Genomic DNA, 18983 nt, shown 5'->3' with positions numbered 1-18983 from the left:
AGTCGGGGAGCGGGTAACCGGTGGGAATCCATCGCTACCAATAGACGTAACATAGGTGCAGGGAAGAGTGACCATCACCGCCAACTGCAGGGAACCGCAGCACCGTGAACCGTCCGAGGGACCCGTCCAACCAGCCGTTTGTTTACCGAGAACTGTGTCGTGGTTACTGGCTGAGTGAGTACCTCCGTGCCGCAAGGCACAGCGCTGCCCCCGCGTCCCTGCGCCCACCAGGCCCTGCATCTCCCATCTCATCACCGGGCCCCGGGACCACCAACCCCTACCCACGGAGGGGCAACACAACAACTAGATGCTCCCCCACCATCATTCCCGGGATCCCCACATCGAGCAGCGGTGGTGAAATCACCACAACCGGGGTTGCCTCACGGACAATAAACAATCCCCACACCCAAACACCCCCTTTCACTCACGGGCGAGGAGTGCCGCTCGAGAAACCCCCGGGATCCGGCCCACAGCTCGAGCCACCACTGAGCAGCGGCAGCCGCCGGACCCGAGCAGAAGGGGTGAGCGTAGTGTGCTGACACCCTCCTCCCCGCCCGCGACACATACACCCCAGAAGAAGCTACATAGGACTTTAAAGGGAATCTGTCTGCAGTTTTTTGCTATGTAATCTGAAGCCAGAATTCTGCAATGGTTAAAACATAGAATTCAGGGATGGCTGTATTGTCAAAGTCTGATTTGTTGTTTATTTACTATGTTTCTTTAAGCGACAAGACTTTTATTTGCTTAGACTACAATGCCACGTGCACAGCAGTCCAGAACACCCCCTCCTCTGATTGGCAGCTCACTGTCAATATACAATGTCTGTAGAGAGCCTGGTGTGGGCGGAGACAGCTCTCTCAGCTCTTCTGTATTGCTAAATCTAAAAATTCTGATTGTGTCAGAATTGCTGCAGCCAGTAATCTAAGTGATACAACGTTGGATTCAGGATCTCTCTGCCTATATTATGCCGCTCTCAGATAAGGTAGCAAAAGCTTGATGGCAGATTCCCTTTAAATGGATATAATGAAAAGGTGTGAAGGTATTTCTTCACTTTGACTTAAAGTCTCTCTCCAATGAAAAACTGGAAAATAAGCAGTGGGAAAACAGTATGAAAATAGTAAAATCTGGAAATAGTTCTCATAGTGACCGATCACATCCCAGTTATCATTTTGAATACATTGACCTGACTCATACTGGTAGTAGTTGCACCATTAAGTTGAATGATCAGAGCGGTATCATGAGTGCTATACTCCAGCGAGTTGACTCTGGGCTGTATTCCAGTCCTCATTTATTCCACCTTAGTGGGGTAATATAGACACACACTTTGTATAACGCTTTACATCATGTAAAAAAATAAAGTCATACTTATCACTTTGTAGCAACTTTTTCTATCTTTGTATTGAAAAGTTCGGTCACATCCGCTACTTTCACATTTACACTCGTTGTCCACAAGGTCACAGCCATGGTTGGTGCAACGATATTCAAATAAATGTTCAAAATCAGCTTTAAAAGAAAAAAGAGAAAAAAAAAGACATATTAATACAGATTTACTCCTGCGTAGCCTCAGTCCTGTTAATACAGTGGACTAAAGGTTGCTCATTATTGAGATTGTTGGGGACACAGATGCCAGAAATAATGCATTTTATATCAAATTAGCTCATTTTATGGAAAAAAATAGTCGTCCTTTAGTTCGGCTTACTTTAACAGTACATAAAAATGTAGCTGTTGGTCTGCCTCATTTTAATCTTGACCTTCCTATAGGGCACAATACAGGTTCTGAGCTACAATACTAAAATGGAAAGCATATATTATATAGAGTCATTACACACAGAGGGATCTATTCCTATATATTATATAAAGTCATTACACACAGAGGGATCTATTTCTATTTATTATATAGAGTCATTACACAGAGGGATCTATTCCTATATATTATATAGAGTCATTACACAGAGGGATCTATTCCTATATATTATATAGAGTCATTACACACAGAGGGATCTATTCCTATATATTATATAGAATCATTACACACAGAGGGATCTATTCCTATATATTATATAGAGTCATTACACACAGAGGGATCTATTCCTATATATTATATAGAATCATTACACACAGAGGGATCTATTCCTATATATTATATAAAGTCATTACACACAGAGGGATCTATTTCTATTTATTATATAGAGTCATTACACAGAGGGATCTATTCCTATATATTATATAGAGTCATTACACACAGAGGGATCTATTCCTATATATTATATAGAATCATTACACACAGAGGGATCTAGTCCAATATATTATATAGTCATTACACACAGAGGGATCTATTCCTATATATTATATAAAGTCATTACACACAGAGGGATCTATTCCTATATATTATATAGAGTCATTACACACAGAGGGATCTATTCCTATATATTATAAGTCATTACACACAGAGGGATCTATTTCTATTTATTATATAGAGTCATTACACAGAGGGATCTATTCCTATATATTATATAGTCATTACACACAGAGTGATCTATTTCTATATATTATATAGAGTCATTACACACAGGGCGATCTATTCCTATATATTATATAGAGTCATTACACACAGAGGGATCTATTCCTATATATTATATAGAATCATTACACACAGAGGGATCTATTCCTATATATTATATAGAGTCATTACACACAGAGGGATCTATTCCTATATATTATATAAAGTCATTACACACAGAGGGATCTATTTCTATTTATTATATAGAGTCATTACACAGAGGGATCTATTCCTATATATTATATAGAGTCATTACACAGAGGGATCTATTCCTATATATTATATAGAGTCATTACACAGAGGGATCTATTCCTATATATTATATAGAGTCATTACACACAGAGGGATCTATTCCTATATATTATATAGAGTCATTACACACAGAGGGATCTATTCCTATATATTATATAAAGTCATTACACACAGAGGGATCTATTTCTATTTATTATATAGAGTCATTACACAGAGGGATCTATTCCTATATATTATATAGAGTCATTACACAGAGGGATCTATTCCTATATATTATATAGTCATTACACACAGAGGGATCTATTCCTATATATCACATAGAATCATTACACACAGAGGGATCTATTCCTATATATTATATAGAGTCATTACACACAGAGGGATCTATTCCTATATATTGTATAAAGTCATTACACACAGAGGGATCTATTTCTATTTATTATATAGAGTCATTACACAGAGGGATCTATTCCTATATATTATATAGAGTCATTACACAGAGGGATCTATTCCTATATATTATATAGAGTCATTACACACAGAGGGATCTATTCCTATATATTATATAGAATCATTACACACAGAGGGATCTATTCCTATATATTATATAGAGTCATTACACACAGAGGGATCTATTCCTATATATTATATAGAGTCATTACACACAAAGGGATCTATTCCTATATATTATATAAAGTCATTACACACAGAGGGATCTATTTCTATTTATTATATAGAGTGACTAGCTGTACTACCCGCCCGGGTTGATAACTGTTGTTAACAAAATAGAATGAATTAACATTCCCGGGATAGAATGTATAAATAGAATGTATTGACGCCCGGGATAGTAACTGTCTCTCTGTTTCTCTCCCATTCTCTGTCTGTCTCCCCCTCTGTATATATCTTTCTGTCTCTCTCTCTCTCTATCTCTTTGTCTGTCTGTCTCTTTCCCTGTCTGTCTCTGACTGTCTCTGTCTCTTTCTCCGTCTGTCTCAATCTCTTTCCCTGTCTGTCTATCTATCTCTGTCACTTTCCCTGTCTGTCTCTCTCCCTGTCTGTCTCTTTCCCTCTCTTTCCCTGTCTGTCTCTTTCCCTGTGTCTGTCTCTTTGTCTGTCTCTTTACCTGTCTGTCTCTTTCCCTCTCTTTCCCTGTCTGCCTGTTTCCCTGTGTCTGTGTCTGTCTCTTTGTCTGTGCCTGTCTCTTTACCTGTCTGTGTCTGTCTCTTAACCTGTCTCTATCTTTCCCTCTCTTTCCCTGTCTGTCTCTTTCCCTGTCAGTCTGTCTCTCTGTCTGTGTCTGTCTCTTTGTGTCTGTCTCTTACCCTGTCTATGTCTGTTTCTTACCTTGTCTGTCTGCCTCTTTCCCTGTTTGTGTCTGTCTCTTTCCCTGGCTGCATTGTGACACGCCAACATTCCATATAAGGGCATGGCTGCGCATTCTTCTGAAGTTCTGGCTGCACTGTGGCTCCCAGCTCCATTCACTTTAATGGAGGCAGGTTTTTTGGTGAATAACTGTAAAGCGCGGGGTTAAAATTTCCCCTCAAAACATAGCCTATGATGCTCTCGGGGTCCAGAAGTGTGAGTGTGCAAAATTTTGTGGCTGTAGCTGCGACGATGCAGATGCCAATCCCGGACATACATATATATTATATAGAGTCATTACACACAGAGGGATCTATTTCAAGTGTTCATTTTTGTTAATGTTGATGATTATGGCTTACAGCCAATGAAAACCCAAAAGTCGTTATCTCAGAAAATTAGAATATTATATAAGATCAACTGAAAAAATGATTTTACACTCAGAAATGTTGGCGCCTACTGAAAAGTCTGTACAGTAAATGCCTCAATACTTGATCGGGGCCCTTTTGCATGTGTCCAGGATGTGTCCAGGATGCAGGGCCTACCCCCTGGGACCTGGAACACCAGTGCCAGCAACACCCACACACACCAAAATCCTACACCAGGGGAAATTGGCTAGTCAGACACTGGGGGATGGCCACCTAGAGGGCAGAGCCAGACCAGAGGTACTAGACAGCCTGGTGGGAGGCGTCAGCACACAGTAAGAAGTAGAGAGGGAAGTGAAGAGAGGTGCTTCAGAGCTGGGTCGTGTAACGGTGACCCGGGGGCACAGGAGAGTGGTCGCCAGGACAGGAACACCCGAGTCCGCTGGGACCAGAGCACCATCGGGGCACAGGGCCCTAGGTCAGATGCCAGTTTCATATGGTCTGGCAAATACCTGCACAGTGAGGGGACCTCCACGGACCTCACTGAACAACAGGTTCGGGGGCACCAGCAGTAAAGCAAGGATCAGGGTTCGGGACACAGACCAGCCCTACAGGGTCCACAATGCCCGCCGTACGGACAAGGAGACTGCCACAAAAAGGGACAGTCGGGCCCCAAATGCTCCACGCTACAGGGACCCAACCACACTGGGGGTGCCGGGGACAGAGCAACTGAGTCATCAACTGGCACTGGAACTACAGGGACCTGAACCAGCCGTCCGAGGGTCAAGAGTGAGTAGAGACTGTTAATTACAACCCACGGTGTGGCCTCCCTTATTTCTCCATCATACATTTCCAAGGCTCAGCCCTACCTGCGGAGGGCCTACCACCACAGCGGCCATTACCACCAGCCCTAGGAGTAACCAATCCAGCAGCGGCAGTTCCCCCATATTAACCGCAACCCGCAGGTGGCGTGACACAAATGATTTCCATCTCTCCTGTAAATGCTCCCCATTAAAAAAACACCCAGGGGGGCGTGTCCAGGATGCTGAGCTGAGTGGACGTGGGGAAGAGGAGCTCCTGTTGACCCTCAGCTAAATCAGCACTTATCATAAGCACAAACCTACTCACCGGCTCTCAGGATGGGACCACGGAGGATTAAACCGTCGCAGCAGGCATCGGTGGCCCCCCCGCTGCACACCACGGCGCTGGATACTTTCTTGGGCCTGGAACAGGGTCCAGGGGAGGCCCAGACGCCATCTTTCCAGGAGCATGGAGGGGAAATGGAGGCACCGGCCCGGCCTGCTAAGCAGCAAGAGAAGGAGGAGTGGGTGAGCGGGGACACAGGGGGGAGTGGAGGAGTCCCTGCAGCAGATCCAACAGGGGATGCCTTGGCTCAGCAGCCCTGCGCTGCATCGGATCCTCAGGCACAGCAGCAGCAGGCCCAGGAGCACATAGTGGCGGTGGGAGATAAGGTGGAGGTCGGGGGGCAGCCCTCCCCACTGCCAGGAGAAGAAGGGACTGCAGCTACAGCTGGTAATATCAGGGAACAGAGCAGCCTGCTTCCCCCCTCTGGGCCTCGGTGTGGAGATCAACCTTCCCAGCTTCCCCAGCACCAGACTAATACTCCAGCGTCTATTACTGCAGGTGCTCACCTTAAAGGGCCAGACACCTCCTATAAGGACATGCATGATTTCATAAGTAAACTTCCTTCTAAAGAGGACTTTCAATGCCTCATACGTGAGGTTAAAGCAACTTGCAGGTCAGAAATAGCTGAAGTGAGGAGAGATTTGCAGCAATTGTCTGGCAGAATTGAATCCCTGGAGGAAGAGCATGACATCACCAGATCCCATGTATCAGAATTACACAAACTGGCAACATCGCAACAAAAAATAATGGAGGATATGCAGTCTCACATAGAGGATCTCGACAACAGAGGACGCCGTTGCAATGTCCGTGTGAGGGGGGTCCCAGAGTCAGATGGGCCCGAGGACACAAACTCCATCTTTAATGAAGTGTTGGACGCTCCCCCTTCTAACATCATCAAGCTGGACAGGGCACACAGGGCTTTACAGCCGAAGAATTTATCCACCCAACCCCGGGACATCATTTGTTGCATTCACGACTTCTCCACCAAAGAACTGATCATGGCTAAGGCTAGAATGAGGCGCACGGCACCTGTGTTCAATGGCAAGGAAATCCAGCTTTTCCCGGATCTTTCTCGCATCACACTCCAGAAAAGGCGGCACCTCAAACCCCTCCTCACGAGCCTGAAGGAGCACCAGGTTCCATACCGCTGGGGTTACCCGTTTGCACTAACAGCGCGCAGAGGGGGTAAATCGGCGACCCTTCGCACTCCAGCAGATACCACTCTGTTCTGTGAAGCACTGGACATTCCAGCGGTCCGTATCCCAGATTGGGACTTGCAAAGGTTGGAAGGGCTGCCCCCTCCCGTGTGGTCCAAGGTGAGGGGTGGAGGGCGTGGGGCTTTGGGGGGGAGAGGAGGTAGGGGCCGCGGGTTGCTCCCCTCCCCGGCTCACCGTTGAGGACACTTCTTAACCTGGTTGGTGCCTATTTCTTATACCCTCTGAGTTCCAGTGGCTGAGCATGCTTTGTGATACTGTGACTCTCTCTACAGCAAGCCTCTGACTGTCCATTGTGTCATCTACGGCCCTCTGGGTCTGTTGAGCTGCATAAGGGGGGGGGGCTGTAGCCACAATGATGCCGTGGGGGGTAGGGGGGTTGGCGGGAGCCCGGTCCCCTTACTTGGAGTTAGTGGTTGAGGTTTTTTGTTTTTTTTTTTCCCTTGTTTCCTTTTGGCACGGGCCCGTGCCCACTGGACTGACCCCCGTGGGAGGGCTACTGGGGAGTGAGGTGGGTGGCTCTCTTAGCTCAGACGGGTTGGGGAACCTCCCTCTAGGTCTCTCCCTTCCGGGTTGACCCCCCGGGAATCTATGCCTAAGGTTTATGCATTTTGGTTAATGTTCTTAATTCATCTTCATTTCTATGTTTGTCCTTGTCTTCCCCCCTCCCCGATGTTTTTTCCTTATGTGTCCTTTCAGGTACCACCCCTTCTAGAGTCCCTGGGAGCTGCGGCCCTTTGTCGTATGGACCATCTCCTCTGGCCGGCTTCACAGGGGAAGTCATGCCCCCGACGGTATAGGTGTGCCATTAGCTTTTTCTTACTTCTAAGTTTTAGATATGACCCGCATTATCTCTCTTAACGTAAATGGTCTGAATTCACCCCGTAAGAGGAAATTGCTGCTACAGGAACTGAAAACATCAGGTGCAGACATAGCCTTTATCCAAGAAACACATTTTGTGGAATCAAACACTTTCAAATTTGCGTCCCACCGCTTTCCCATCCATTACTCGGCTTACTCGGGCTCCAAGAGGGGGGGAGTTGCTATTTTAATATCCTCCAGTTGTCCTCTACAAATTACGGGTTCTCACTGCGATCCAGAGGGTAGATATGTGATTTTGGAGGGCCAACTGGGGGGATCCCCGCACATACTGGCCAACATTTATGCACCTAATGAAGGGCAGATACGCTTTCTTAAGAAAATACTCGATCTGATAGGCGGACTGGCACCGGCCTCTACGGTGTTGGGGGGAGACTTTAACATCCCTTTTTCGGAGGTGGCCGACAGACTCTCTGTGGGTGGACACCCTCCATCGGGTGTTTTGAAAAATTTGTCCCGGGACTTTCGTAGGCTCATTAGATCAGGGGCTTTATACGACGCTTGGAGGGTGGACCACCCGGGAGAGAAGGCCTTTTCCTTCTACTCGCATCCGCATCAGACGCACACCAGAATAGACTATTTTTTCATTGACTCACAGCTGCTGGGGCGTCTTGAGAGGATGGAAATGGGATCCATTACGTGGTCAGACCATTCCCCACTCATAATGGACTTCAAGAAAGATGGTCCTCGACCTAGGCCTCAGCATTGGCGCCTTAATGAATCTCTGATCAAAAATCCCAACACTAGGGCCTTTTTAAATAAGCAACTGGTCGAATTCTTTCAGTTGAACACGGGCACGGTCACGTCGCCGGCAACACTCTGGGAAGCTCACAAGGCAGTGATGAGGGGACTATGCATTAGAGAGGGCGCCAGGGCTAAAAAGAATGCCACAAGCCAGCGGGACTCTATAACGGCCCATCTTAAGCTACAGGAAGGGAGACTGGCGGCTGCCCCATCACTGACTATTCTTAGGAGAGTCATCAGCCTTAGGGAAAAGTTGAGAGACTTGGCAATTGGCAGAGCAGAAAAATTGCTAACCTTTTCCAAACAAAGATACTATGAAAGGAGTAATCAGGCTCATACCTTACTCGCCAGGCAGCTTAAGGAGCGCGCTACATCCTCATGCCCTCAGGCTCTGCGCGATGAAAAGGGAACTATCCACTATCACCCCGCTTCAATAGCTGACATTTTTTTCAATTACTACAACAAGCTTTATAACCTTCCGGTTCCCCCGGGCATGGCTTCGCGCGGGGCTGGGGCACTTGGGGACTATTTTTCGGCCCTTGAGCTCCCTTCACTGCCTTGCGGAGCAGCCGCGGCTTTGAATGAAGAGATTACTACAGAGGAACTGGAGCAAGTTCTGGAAGCCCTGCCTGGCGGGAAGTCACCGGGCCCGGACGGCTTTACTTATTTTTATTACAAGGTGTTTGCGGCGGAGCTCCTCCCACACATGGCCGCCTTGTTTAACTCTTTCCTTCAGGGTCACCCTATCCCTCCATCCATGCTACACTCCCATTTAATCCTCCTGCCCAAGCCACCCAGGGACCCATTGGACTGTGCTAATTATAGACCAATAGCCCTTTTGAACTCCGATTTGAAGATGTTCACCAAGCTCTTGGCGGCCAGGCTTAATCGATGGTTGCCCCAACTCGTGTATAAAGACCAGGTGGGTTTTGTCCCTTGCCGTCAGGGGGGGACAACACCAGGAAGGTCATAGACCTGGTGGATGTGGCAAATCGGACGAAGCAACAGGCGTTGGTGTTGAGTCTAGATGCAGAGAAGGCTTTTGACCGCCTTGCGTGGCCTTTTCTCTTCAAGACAATGGAGGTCTTTGGGATCTCGGGTGGCTTTATGCGGGCCTTGAAGTCCCTGTATAGCGCTCCTACGGCCTCTATCAAACTCCCCCTCCACATCTCTAAGCCTTTTCTCATCTCCAATGGCACCAGGCAGGGGTGCCCCCTGTCCCCCCTCCTTTTTGCGCTATGCATAGAGCCCCTCGCGGCCTCGGTCAGGAGCAACCCAGACATCTCGGGGGTCCTGGTCAGGAATAAACCGTTTAAAATCTCGCTTTTTGCCGACGATGTGCTCATTACACTTACTAACATCCATGTGTCCCTTCCAATTTTAATGTGCACCTTGGGTAGGTACGGGAGCCTTTCGGGGTATAAGATCAACTCTAGCAAAACGGAGGCAATGCCCTTGAATCTCGACCCGGTGGCCCTGGATTACCTGCGTTTGAATTTTAAGTTTCGTTGGAAGACAGATGCGGTCAAGTACCTGGGGGTTAACCTCACATCTACTTATGATTCCCTCTATAACCTTAACTTCCCCCCCCCTTTTCCGAGAGCTGAGAACTCTTTTGAGCAAGTGGTTGCCCCTCCCTCTTTCGTGGATGGGGCGCATTGCGGCGGTTAAAATGAGCTTGCTCCCAAAATTATTATATTTCTTTGAAACCCTCCCAGTTAAGGTACCAATAAAGGAGCTGAAGTCCCTTCAGGCGGCTATCCTTAGATTTATTTGGTGTAACAAACGTCATAGGGTGGCCAGGGAGGTGTTGATGGCTCGGAGAAACAGGGGGGGGGCTTTCTGTCCCGGACATCCTAAAATACTATTGGGCGGCCCATCTTAGGAGGATCCCCTGTTGGGTGTCCCTTTGGGCATACAACAGGTGGACTGAGATTGAAAAACTTTGGCTGGCGCCTATACATCCAAACGCGCTCCTGTGGCCCCCTGCCCGGTGTGATTCGCCCCCCCCTCTTCTTGGACCGATGCAGTTCACTAGGGACCTCTGGGCATTTTGCATTAGAAGATTTCCTTTGGCATCCCCCTGCTCCCCTCTGGTGTCCTTCATATACCAACCCTTGCTCCCAAGCAGTCTGGAGTCGGACATGGTGCACCCCTGGCTCAAGGCAGGTCTATTCAGATTTGCAGACATTATAGATGGAAGTACAATGCAGATCCATTCCTTTGAGTACCTTAGAGATAAATTCTCTCTCTCTAATCGAGAGTTTTTCCAATATCTGCAGATCAGAGACTTGGCTGGCTCCTTGTTTGGCAGGGCAGGGGCCTCGATTCCCACAGATTTTGAGAAAATTTGCAGAAGGGGCACTGATACTAAGGGGCTGATTTCGGAAATTTACATTTTGCTTTCTGATTCACGGGAGGGGCTTGAGGGGTCTTTTCCATACATGCGGAAATGGGAGTCTCTATTGGGAAGGCGGATACTTCCTCAGGAATGGGCAGCAATCTGGGGAAACGCCGCCAAGACGTCAATATGCACACTATATAAGGAAAATATCTATAAAATTTTGCTATTTTGGTACCACACTCCAGATTTCCTTCATGGCATAGACCCCTCCATACCGGCTTGTTGCTGGAGATGCGGGGGAGGCAGGGGCACCATTCTGCACATATTCTGGTCCTGTCCAGGGATAGTCCCCTTCTGGGAGCGGGTTAGAGGGTTGATCCATAAAGTACTATATATAGAGGTTGATCTTGATCCCCTGATCTATGTTCTGGGTCTTGGGAATGGGGGATTGGGAAAAACGGCCTCTAAGCTTTTGTCCCACATCCTTACGGCGGCCAGATGCTTAATTGCAAAGAATTGGAGGCAGCCAGGGACACCCTCACTCCAGAGCCTCAAGTATAGATTACTGGACGTTAGACGCATGGAACATCTCACGGCACTATTGCATGACACAGTTGACCGTTTCCAGGCCGTGTGGGCACCATGGGACTACTTTGCGGGACAGGAGGATCTGTGAGACTGAGGCCTATGGGTCCTATGGAAGGAGCATGGACTCTTGAAACCCTTCCCTCTTCCCTCCTATTTCTCCTCTCCCCTCCTAACCCTCCTCACCTGTCCTGTCATTGTTTGTCTAGGTTCGATAAGAATTGTGAATTTTATGTTTTATTTTATGTATGAAAAACGTAAATTGAAAATCTCAATAAAAATTCAAAGTTTAAAAAAAAAAAAAAAAACAGCCAGGGTACGGGACCGGACAACGGCCACCAAAGTGACAATCCCAGTAGTAAACCGCCAGGGACCAAGTACCCCTTTCCCTGGGCGACACACATGAGTTACTGCATCAATGCGGCGTGGCATGGAGGCGATCAGCCTGTGGCACTGCTGAGGTGTTATGGAAGTCTGGGTTTCTTTGATAGCAGCCTTCAGCTCGTCTGCATTGTTGGCTCTGGTGTCTCTCTATATATATATATATATATACAGTACAGACCAAAAGTTTGGACACACCTTCTCATTCAAAGAGTTTTCTTTATTTTCATGACTCTGAAAATTGTAGATTCACATTGAAAGCATCAAAACTATGAATTACCACATGTGGAATGAAATACTTAAAAAAGTGTGAAACAACTGAAAATATGTCTTATATTCTAGGTTCTTCAAAGTAGCCACCTTTTGCTTTGATTACTGCTTTGCACACTCTTGGCATTCTCTTGATGAGTTTCAAGAGGAAGTCACCGGAAATGGTTATAAACATATATAATATATACACACATACAAGAGTACAAAGGCTATGGAATATGTATAAGATTAAAACCTATTACTAAACTTACGTGAATCGTACATGGGATCGCAATATAGACGATCGTAATTGTCAAGTGTGAAGTCTGGTAGACATGTACGCTTAGTTACACAGTCACACGTTCCCATGACCTTATAACAGCCAGACTGCTTTGGACAGATCTCATCATCATCTTCAGCATAGTATGATGGAAGGCTGTAACCAGGCATATCTGAAGAGGAGAAAAAGAAGGACAAAATGAGTTTGATGTGCATGCACATTTTATAAAACTCATGTAATATTTAAAATAAATCTGTCACCAGGTTTTTGCTCCCTGCTCTAAGAGCAGCATGATATATGGGCAGAGACCTGGATTGCAGTAATGTGTCAGTTACCGGGCTATTTGCTGCAGTTTTAACCCCTTCACGACCAAGGACGTACTGGCACGTCCTTGGTCGCCTCCCTCCGGTAACTGCAAGCCCGCAGTAGTCCCCGCACATGTCTGCTGATCTGATCAGCAGACAAATGTGGCTATCAGGCGCAGGTGGATCGAAGATCTGCCCGCATCTGCTAACTCGTAAGTCTGACAGAGCGATTTAAAGTGCCACAGTGGGGATCACACCATTCCCTGCTGCTATCAGCAGCCCCGTGACGCCATTGTAGGAATTTGGGCACAACGATCCATGCAAAATTAGTGGTTGAACACTGCCCTCTGCTTACCGAAGAAAGAATAGGCGGAAGACAAGTAGTAACTTAGGAATTAGAAATTGGAGAATTGGTTCCCGGGGGAAGGCTTTGGAGAGACAGACCAGTTCAGCAGGAGACAAGGGAAGAGGAAGGGTAGATGCTAGAATGTACGGGCTCCTGACAGGTATGACATACCTTGTCATGTGATGGGGCATGTCAAAATGCAGCTTGATGTTTCCAACCCGAGGATTCCAGATGGAATAAACATTGTTTTTCTAAGTCCACATGGACAAAGAATTGATTATAATAGAAGCAGAGGTCTGGGGCTAAGACCCCCAGATTTGGGATTACAGGGGGGTGAATCCCCCACTTGCATGATTATAGTGGACAGGAAAAAACATCGCCACACCCACTAACCAAGCCGGTCACGCCCACTAACCTGTCAGGAGCCCGCACATTCTAGACTCAATTGAAGAGGAAGAGGAGTGAAGAGCTCTGGAAAGGACCGGAAGAGGTCTTTTGGCACAAGGTGAGAGAAGCGCGAGGAAGTGAAAGGCAGAAGAGAAGAAGGAAGCCTCCCGAGTAGCAGATTAGTGCAGCAGAGAAACGGCTTCAGAGCAGACTGAGGCAGGTAGTCCACTAGTTCCGAGCCCCCGCACTGCATAGCAAGCCCCTGAAGACAGCACGAAAGCCCCCATACCATCCAGTCAGCTCCTGAAGACAGCCCGCAAGACCCCCCCGCTACAACGGTCAAGATCCAAACCGCCACCACGCCGGTCAAGACCCACACCCCCGCTATGTTGGTCAAGACCCAGACCACCGGTATGTCGGTCAAGACCCAGACCCCCGGTATGTTGGTCAAGACCCAGACCCCAACTATGCCGGTCAAGACCCAGATCCCTACTACGCCGATCAAGACCCAGACCCCCACTATGCCAGTCAAGACCCAGACTCCTACTACGCCAGTCAAGACTCCCGGCCCAGACTACGTGGTCAAGCAGCAGACGTCTCCAGTCAAGATAGCCGGCCGTGGGTGACCCGAATCCACCGGGCTGTTACCTCCTGCCTGGCCGTGTGGTACTTTATGCGGGGATTGTGATGATAGTAGTTCATTTCAGGGTATAGCTACTGTAACCCATAGAGATGTAGGTTTAGTAGCTAAGGACTATGAACATAGGCCCTGACTCGTCCATGTTCTTCCCCATAGTAGATAATATGGGCCACGAGTTAGCAGAAGGAGTGTTCCCTCCCTGAAGTTTGTAGACAGAGCCTTGATTGATCACTGTGTTGCTGAGAACTAAAAAAACTGTAACTCCCCGTAGTATCCCACCCCATACTTGTGTGTTAATGACTATTGTTGCATCACCACTGTGTTTTCCTTCTCTGTGCGCTGCATCTTGACCTTGCTCTTACATAATCACGCGGCGCCATGGTGTTATCATGGTAACACAGGGTCAGCTGATGACCCCTGACGCTACCAAGCCTCACCTTCTGTGAGAGTCATCAGAGCGCCGCTACTCACAGGAGAGCTGCAATCTCCTGATCAGAGCAATGCTGAAGCAATCAGACACCGCAGTCATAAAGTCCCCCAAGGGGTCTAGTAAAATCAATAAAAAAAAGTTTAAAAAAGTTTTGAAAAAGAACTAAAAGTTTCAATCACCCCCCATTCGCTCCATTGAAGATAAAACAATAACAAAATGTAACAAATACACATTTGGTATCGCCGCATTCAGAAATGCCCGATTTATCAAAATATAAAATCAATAATACTGATCTGTACACAGCGTAGTGAGAAAAAAAATCCAATCGACAAAATTACAGTTTTTTGGTTGCCACAACATTCCACATATGCAATAACAGGCAATCAAAATGTTTGATCTATACAAATATGGAATAATTAAAAATATCAGCTTAAGATGCAAAAAATAAGTGATCACTGAGCCCCGGATCCCAAAAAATGAGAACGCTATGGGTTTGGAAAATTGGCGACAAAACCGCTCCTCTTTTTTTTGGGACAAAATTCTGATTTTTTTTTAACCCTGTAGATAAAAGTAAACTTATACATGTTTGGTATCTACGAACTTGTACTGACATGAGCATCCTAGCAACATGTCAGTTTTACCATATAGTGAACACGGAGAATAAAATACCCCAAAACAATTGTGCAATTGCATTTTTTTTGTAATTTCACTGCACTTGGAATTTTTTTTCCCATTTTCCAGTACACTATATGGTAAAACTAATGGTGCCATTCAAAAGAACAACTCTTCTTGCAAAACATATGCCCTTATATAGCAAGATTGGAGGACAAATAAAAAATTATAGCTCTTGGAAGAAGGGAAGTAAAATCGCCCAGGGGTGAAGGGGTTAATGATATCATTTTATTTTTTTTTCTTTGCTGCAGATCTACCAGGTTTCTGAATGCTGAGCTCTGTATAACCCACACCACTGATTGGCAGCTTTCTGTGTGCACTGTGCATAGGCAGAAAGCTGCCAATCAGTGGTGGCGGTCAACAAGAACTCATGAATATAGAGGACTTCCTGGCAGAAGGTTTAGGTCCAGTCCTCCTCTGATAATCTTCTACTGAAAAAATAGTGCTTTTATCAAAACTACAGCAAGCAGCCCAGTAAGTGACACATCAGGGGAATCAGGGTCTCTATCTCTACATATTGTTGCTTACAGATTAGGTGAAAAAAAACTTTTTATTTGATGTAGCCTGCTTTTCCTGGGCTGTGTGTCTGCACAGGGAATTAAGAGTGAGGTTGTAGATCAATTTTTGCTCACAAAATACAGAGTGGGAAACAAGTATAGCTACACGTTTCAATGAGAGTTATCATATATAAGCATTAGCTAAGCAATATGTTGTGGGACATTACAACAAAAAGGAAGTCTTGACCTAGAAGCTGACATTAAAGGTAAGAAAGGAGACAAAAGAGAAGAGAATATAAGAAATAAAAGGGTGGGGGGAGAAGGATGTTACGTGTGTCACAGTCGTACCAAGTGAATGGCAAAAGTGAAGGGAAACCTTGTGTCTAGGGAATGGGAAGATGATGACCCCCTGATCAAACCTATTGCTTGCCCCTGGGGTCCCTCACCACCCTAGATAGGTTATGCACCTATACGTCGAGCTGGATACCTGACCCTATGATGACCCTAGAGCTAGGCCCTTGGTAATCCTACAGATGAGTGCAAGCCGCCTGCTTGCATCCAGAAATTGTGAAGGAATTTAAAATCACCAGCAGAAGTCCAGGGAAAATGAGAGTAATTAAACCCAAGGGGAAATACAGATGATTAACAGCTGAAGGGAGGAGGAGCTCCGCTGAGTCCTAAAGAGAAAAGGAGGAAAACCCAGCAGAGGGGATAAAGTAGTACACTGAATACTGACAGCAATAGTAATAGAAAGTCGGAGCATTTTGCACAGCAAACGCTGTGACCTTCTATTGCTGGATACCAGGACTGTCTGTCACCCGTGACGTATGGGTCATATTACCAATTCCAACTCCACATATCCAACAGATTGGAAGATACTGGTAAAATTATGTGTTGGAGCTCATGGGATCAATACTAGCGAGGTGAGATCTTAAAGTTCTTCTCTTGAGCATAACATGCTATTAACATCGTATGAGTCAATGTAAATATTTTGAGGCAATCTATCTCTGACAAGTAATCTGCAGCTCATTTTGACATACATCAAGACATCCAAGCTCACCGGGATCCATCAGGATATTGTAGAGTTGAGAAATGAGATGAGAAGGTGGAGAAGTTTGGATTTGGAGGGACTCAAATGAGGTAGGAATAGAAGATGGCAGATATTGAGGGAACATTATTCAAAGAAAGGCCTGTAGTTGCATATACTCTAGCCATGGTACAGACACCCATGGGAGATCCCCCAGCAGAGCAGACAAAGAGGAGATTTTGGAAGAGCCAGTCTGTAACTGGGTCTAGGGCTCTGCAACTACAGCAGAGGTAACAGACGATGTACAGGTATATAATAAAGTTGGACGCAGTTTGATGTGTGGCCACCAGGTGGCAGTGTGACCCTAGTGACAGCTTCCCTGGTACCCCCTTTGATAGGAAGGAGTTAATGACAGAGAGGGCTGTATGCTATAAAAGGGACAAGTTGTAGGAAGAAATGAGAAGAGTACCTAATAAGGGGCAGGTAATTAGAGGCCCAGATTTTGGATTTGACGAGACACTCAGGGTCCAACTCAAATACCGGACTCGTAGGGAATAGTAAGAATAGAACTAGGCAGTCATTGAGGGAACATTGCTCAAAGGAAGACTTGTAGTTGCATATTCTCTAGCAATGGTACAAACTCCCCGGGAAGGCCCCCTGGAGATAAAGAGGAGATTTTTGAAGAGTCAGTCATCACCTGTCCTAGTCCGATCTGAATTCCATACCAAGAAGGAATCCCTTCTCATATTGGGGTAAAAACAGGCTTGTCAAAGAGAGGACTCATAAGCCCCGGTCTGTGTGAGAGATCTCACTTCAGGCTTGTCGAAGAGAGGACTCATAAGCCCCAGTCTGTGAGAGATCTCACTTCAGGCTTGTCGAAGAGAGGACTCATAAGCCCCAGTCTGTGTGAGAGATCCCACTTCAGGCTTGTCGAAGAGAGGACTTATAAGCCCCAGTCTGTGTGAGAGATCCCACTTCAGGCTTGTCGAAGAGAGGACTCATAAGCCCCGGTCTGTGTGAGAGATCTCACTTCAAGCTTGTCGAAGAGAGGACTCATAAGCCCCGGTCTGTGTGAGAGATCTCACTTCAAGCTTGTCGAAGAGAGGACTCATAAGCCCCAGTCTGTGTGAGAGATCCCACTTCAGGCTTGTCGAAGAGAGGACTTATAAGCCCCAGTCTGTGTGAAAGATCTCACTTCAAGCTTGTCGAAGAGAGGACTTCTAAGCCCCTGCCTGTGTGAGAGATCCCACTTCATGCTTGTTGAAGAGAGGACTCATAATAAGCCCCTGCCTGTGTGAGAGATCCCACTTCAGGCTTGTCAAATTGAGGACTCTTAAGACCCAGTCTGTATGAGAGATCCCACTTTGAATGGAACTTATCCCAGAATAGCAATAGGAATTCCATCAAAGGTAGAAGGTCATAGATTGGAGGTCTAATCTGAGGGGAAACCATTGGTAATGAGTTTAGGGGTATGAAAGATGACAATTTTTCAACTTCAACCCATCCCTTGTTTCATTATATTTCCAGTCTTTGATTCTTGAGCGAAGAACCCCTTGGTAACAACATTGAACATTAGGCTTTCTTGTACCTCCTCTCGAATTACATCTAGTTAGAAAGTTGAAGTTAATCCGTGGTCTAAGTTGTCCCCAAACAAATATATTCAGTGCTTTTTGGAGACTTTTGAAGTAGTATTTAGGTACAGTATATGTATTGATACTGTCACTAATTTTAATGCTCCGTAACAGTAGACTTACCTTTGCAGGCTCCTATGTTGGGGATCTCCACCAGTCCTGTGCCATTGATGGCTGCACATTTATAGTACCTATCACAATAACCAAATTCCCAGTCTGGGCCTCCACAGATCTCTCCTTCTTGCTTTGCACAATGTCGGCAGCACCCACATGGATCTATGGCTTCCCTTCCAGGGCAGGGCGTTATCATTGGTGGACATTTTCTTTCTTCGCATGCTGTGCAGTTGTACGCTGACTGTGCAGACTGAAAAAAAGATGAAAAAAGAAAAAGCAAAAAGAAAAGCAGCATCATTGTCGCTAATTTGCACTGGACCTCGGCTCGGCTGGTGTCTTCTCTGTCTCTCTTCAAAATAAAACTTTCAGCAAAAAGTGTTTTTTAATGATTAACGATTTCTTTGCACAATAGTTGGTGCAGTAAGCTGCACAGTGGCATTGACCTGATCCATACAAACAAAATGGAAATGTTCACTGAAATCGACATCTCTGTGTACACTGCATCCACACTGTTAAATTGTCAAAATAGAATATAAAAATTCAGATATTTTTGAGATCATCTATTATTATTCCTCA

The 18983-nt window shown here is 46.0% G+C and overlaps 1 protein-coding gene across 1 annotated transcript in view; it reads right to left on the bottom strand.

Moving 5' to 3' along the window:
* Window positions 1–18728, bottom strand: part of LOC142256477 (cysteine-rich motor neuron 1 protein-like) — a 33824-nt gene extending 15096 nt beyond the window's left edge. Inside the window, exons 1-3 of the mRNA XM_075328187.1 lie at window positions 18417–18728; window positions 12351–12530; window positions 1366–1503 (exon numbers count right to left, since the gene is read on the bottom strand). Coding sequence (XP_075184302.1) covers window positions 1366–1503; window positions 12351–12530; window positions 18417–18705 — 607 coding nt within the window. The 5' untranslated portion in view covers window positions 18706–18728. The remainder of the gene's footprint in view (window positions 1–1365; window positions 1504–12350; window positions 12531–18416) is intronic.
* Window positions 18729–18983: the final 255 nt, after the last annotated feature.

This window comes from Anomaloglossus baeobatrachus, chromosome 11 (genome assembly GCF_048569485.1).
Source record: "Anomaloglossus baeobatrachus isolate aAnoBae1 chromosome 11, aAnoBae1.hap1, whole genome shotgun sequence".
Classification (NCBI taxonomy): domain Eukaryota; kingdom Metazoa; phylum Chordata; class Amphibia; order Anura; family Aromobatidae; genus Anomaloglossus; species Anomaloglossus baeobatrachus.
The sequence above is the reverse complement of the archived record's forward strand: the minus strand, read 5'-3'. Positions and strand labels throughout refer to the sequence as shown.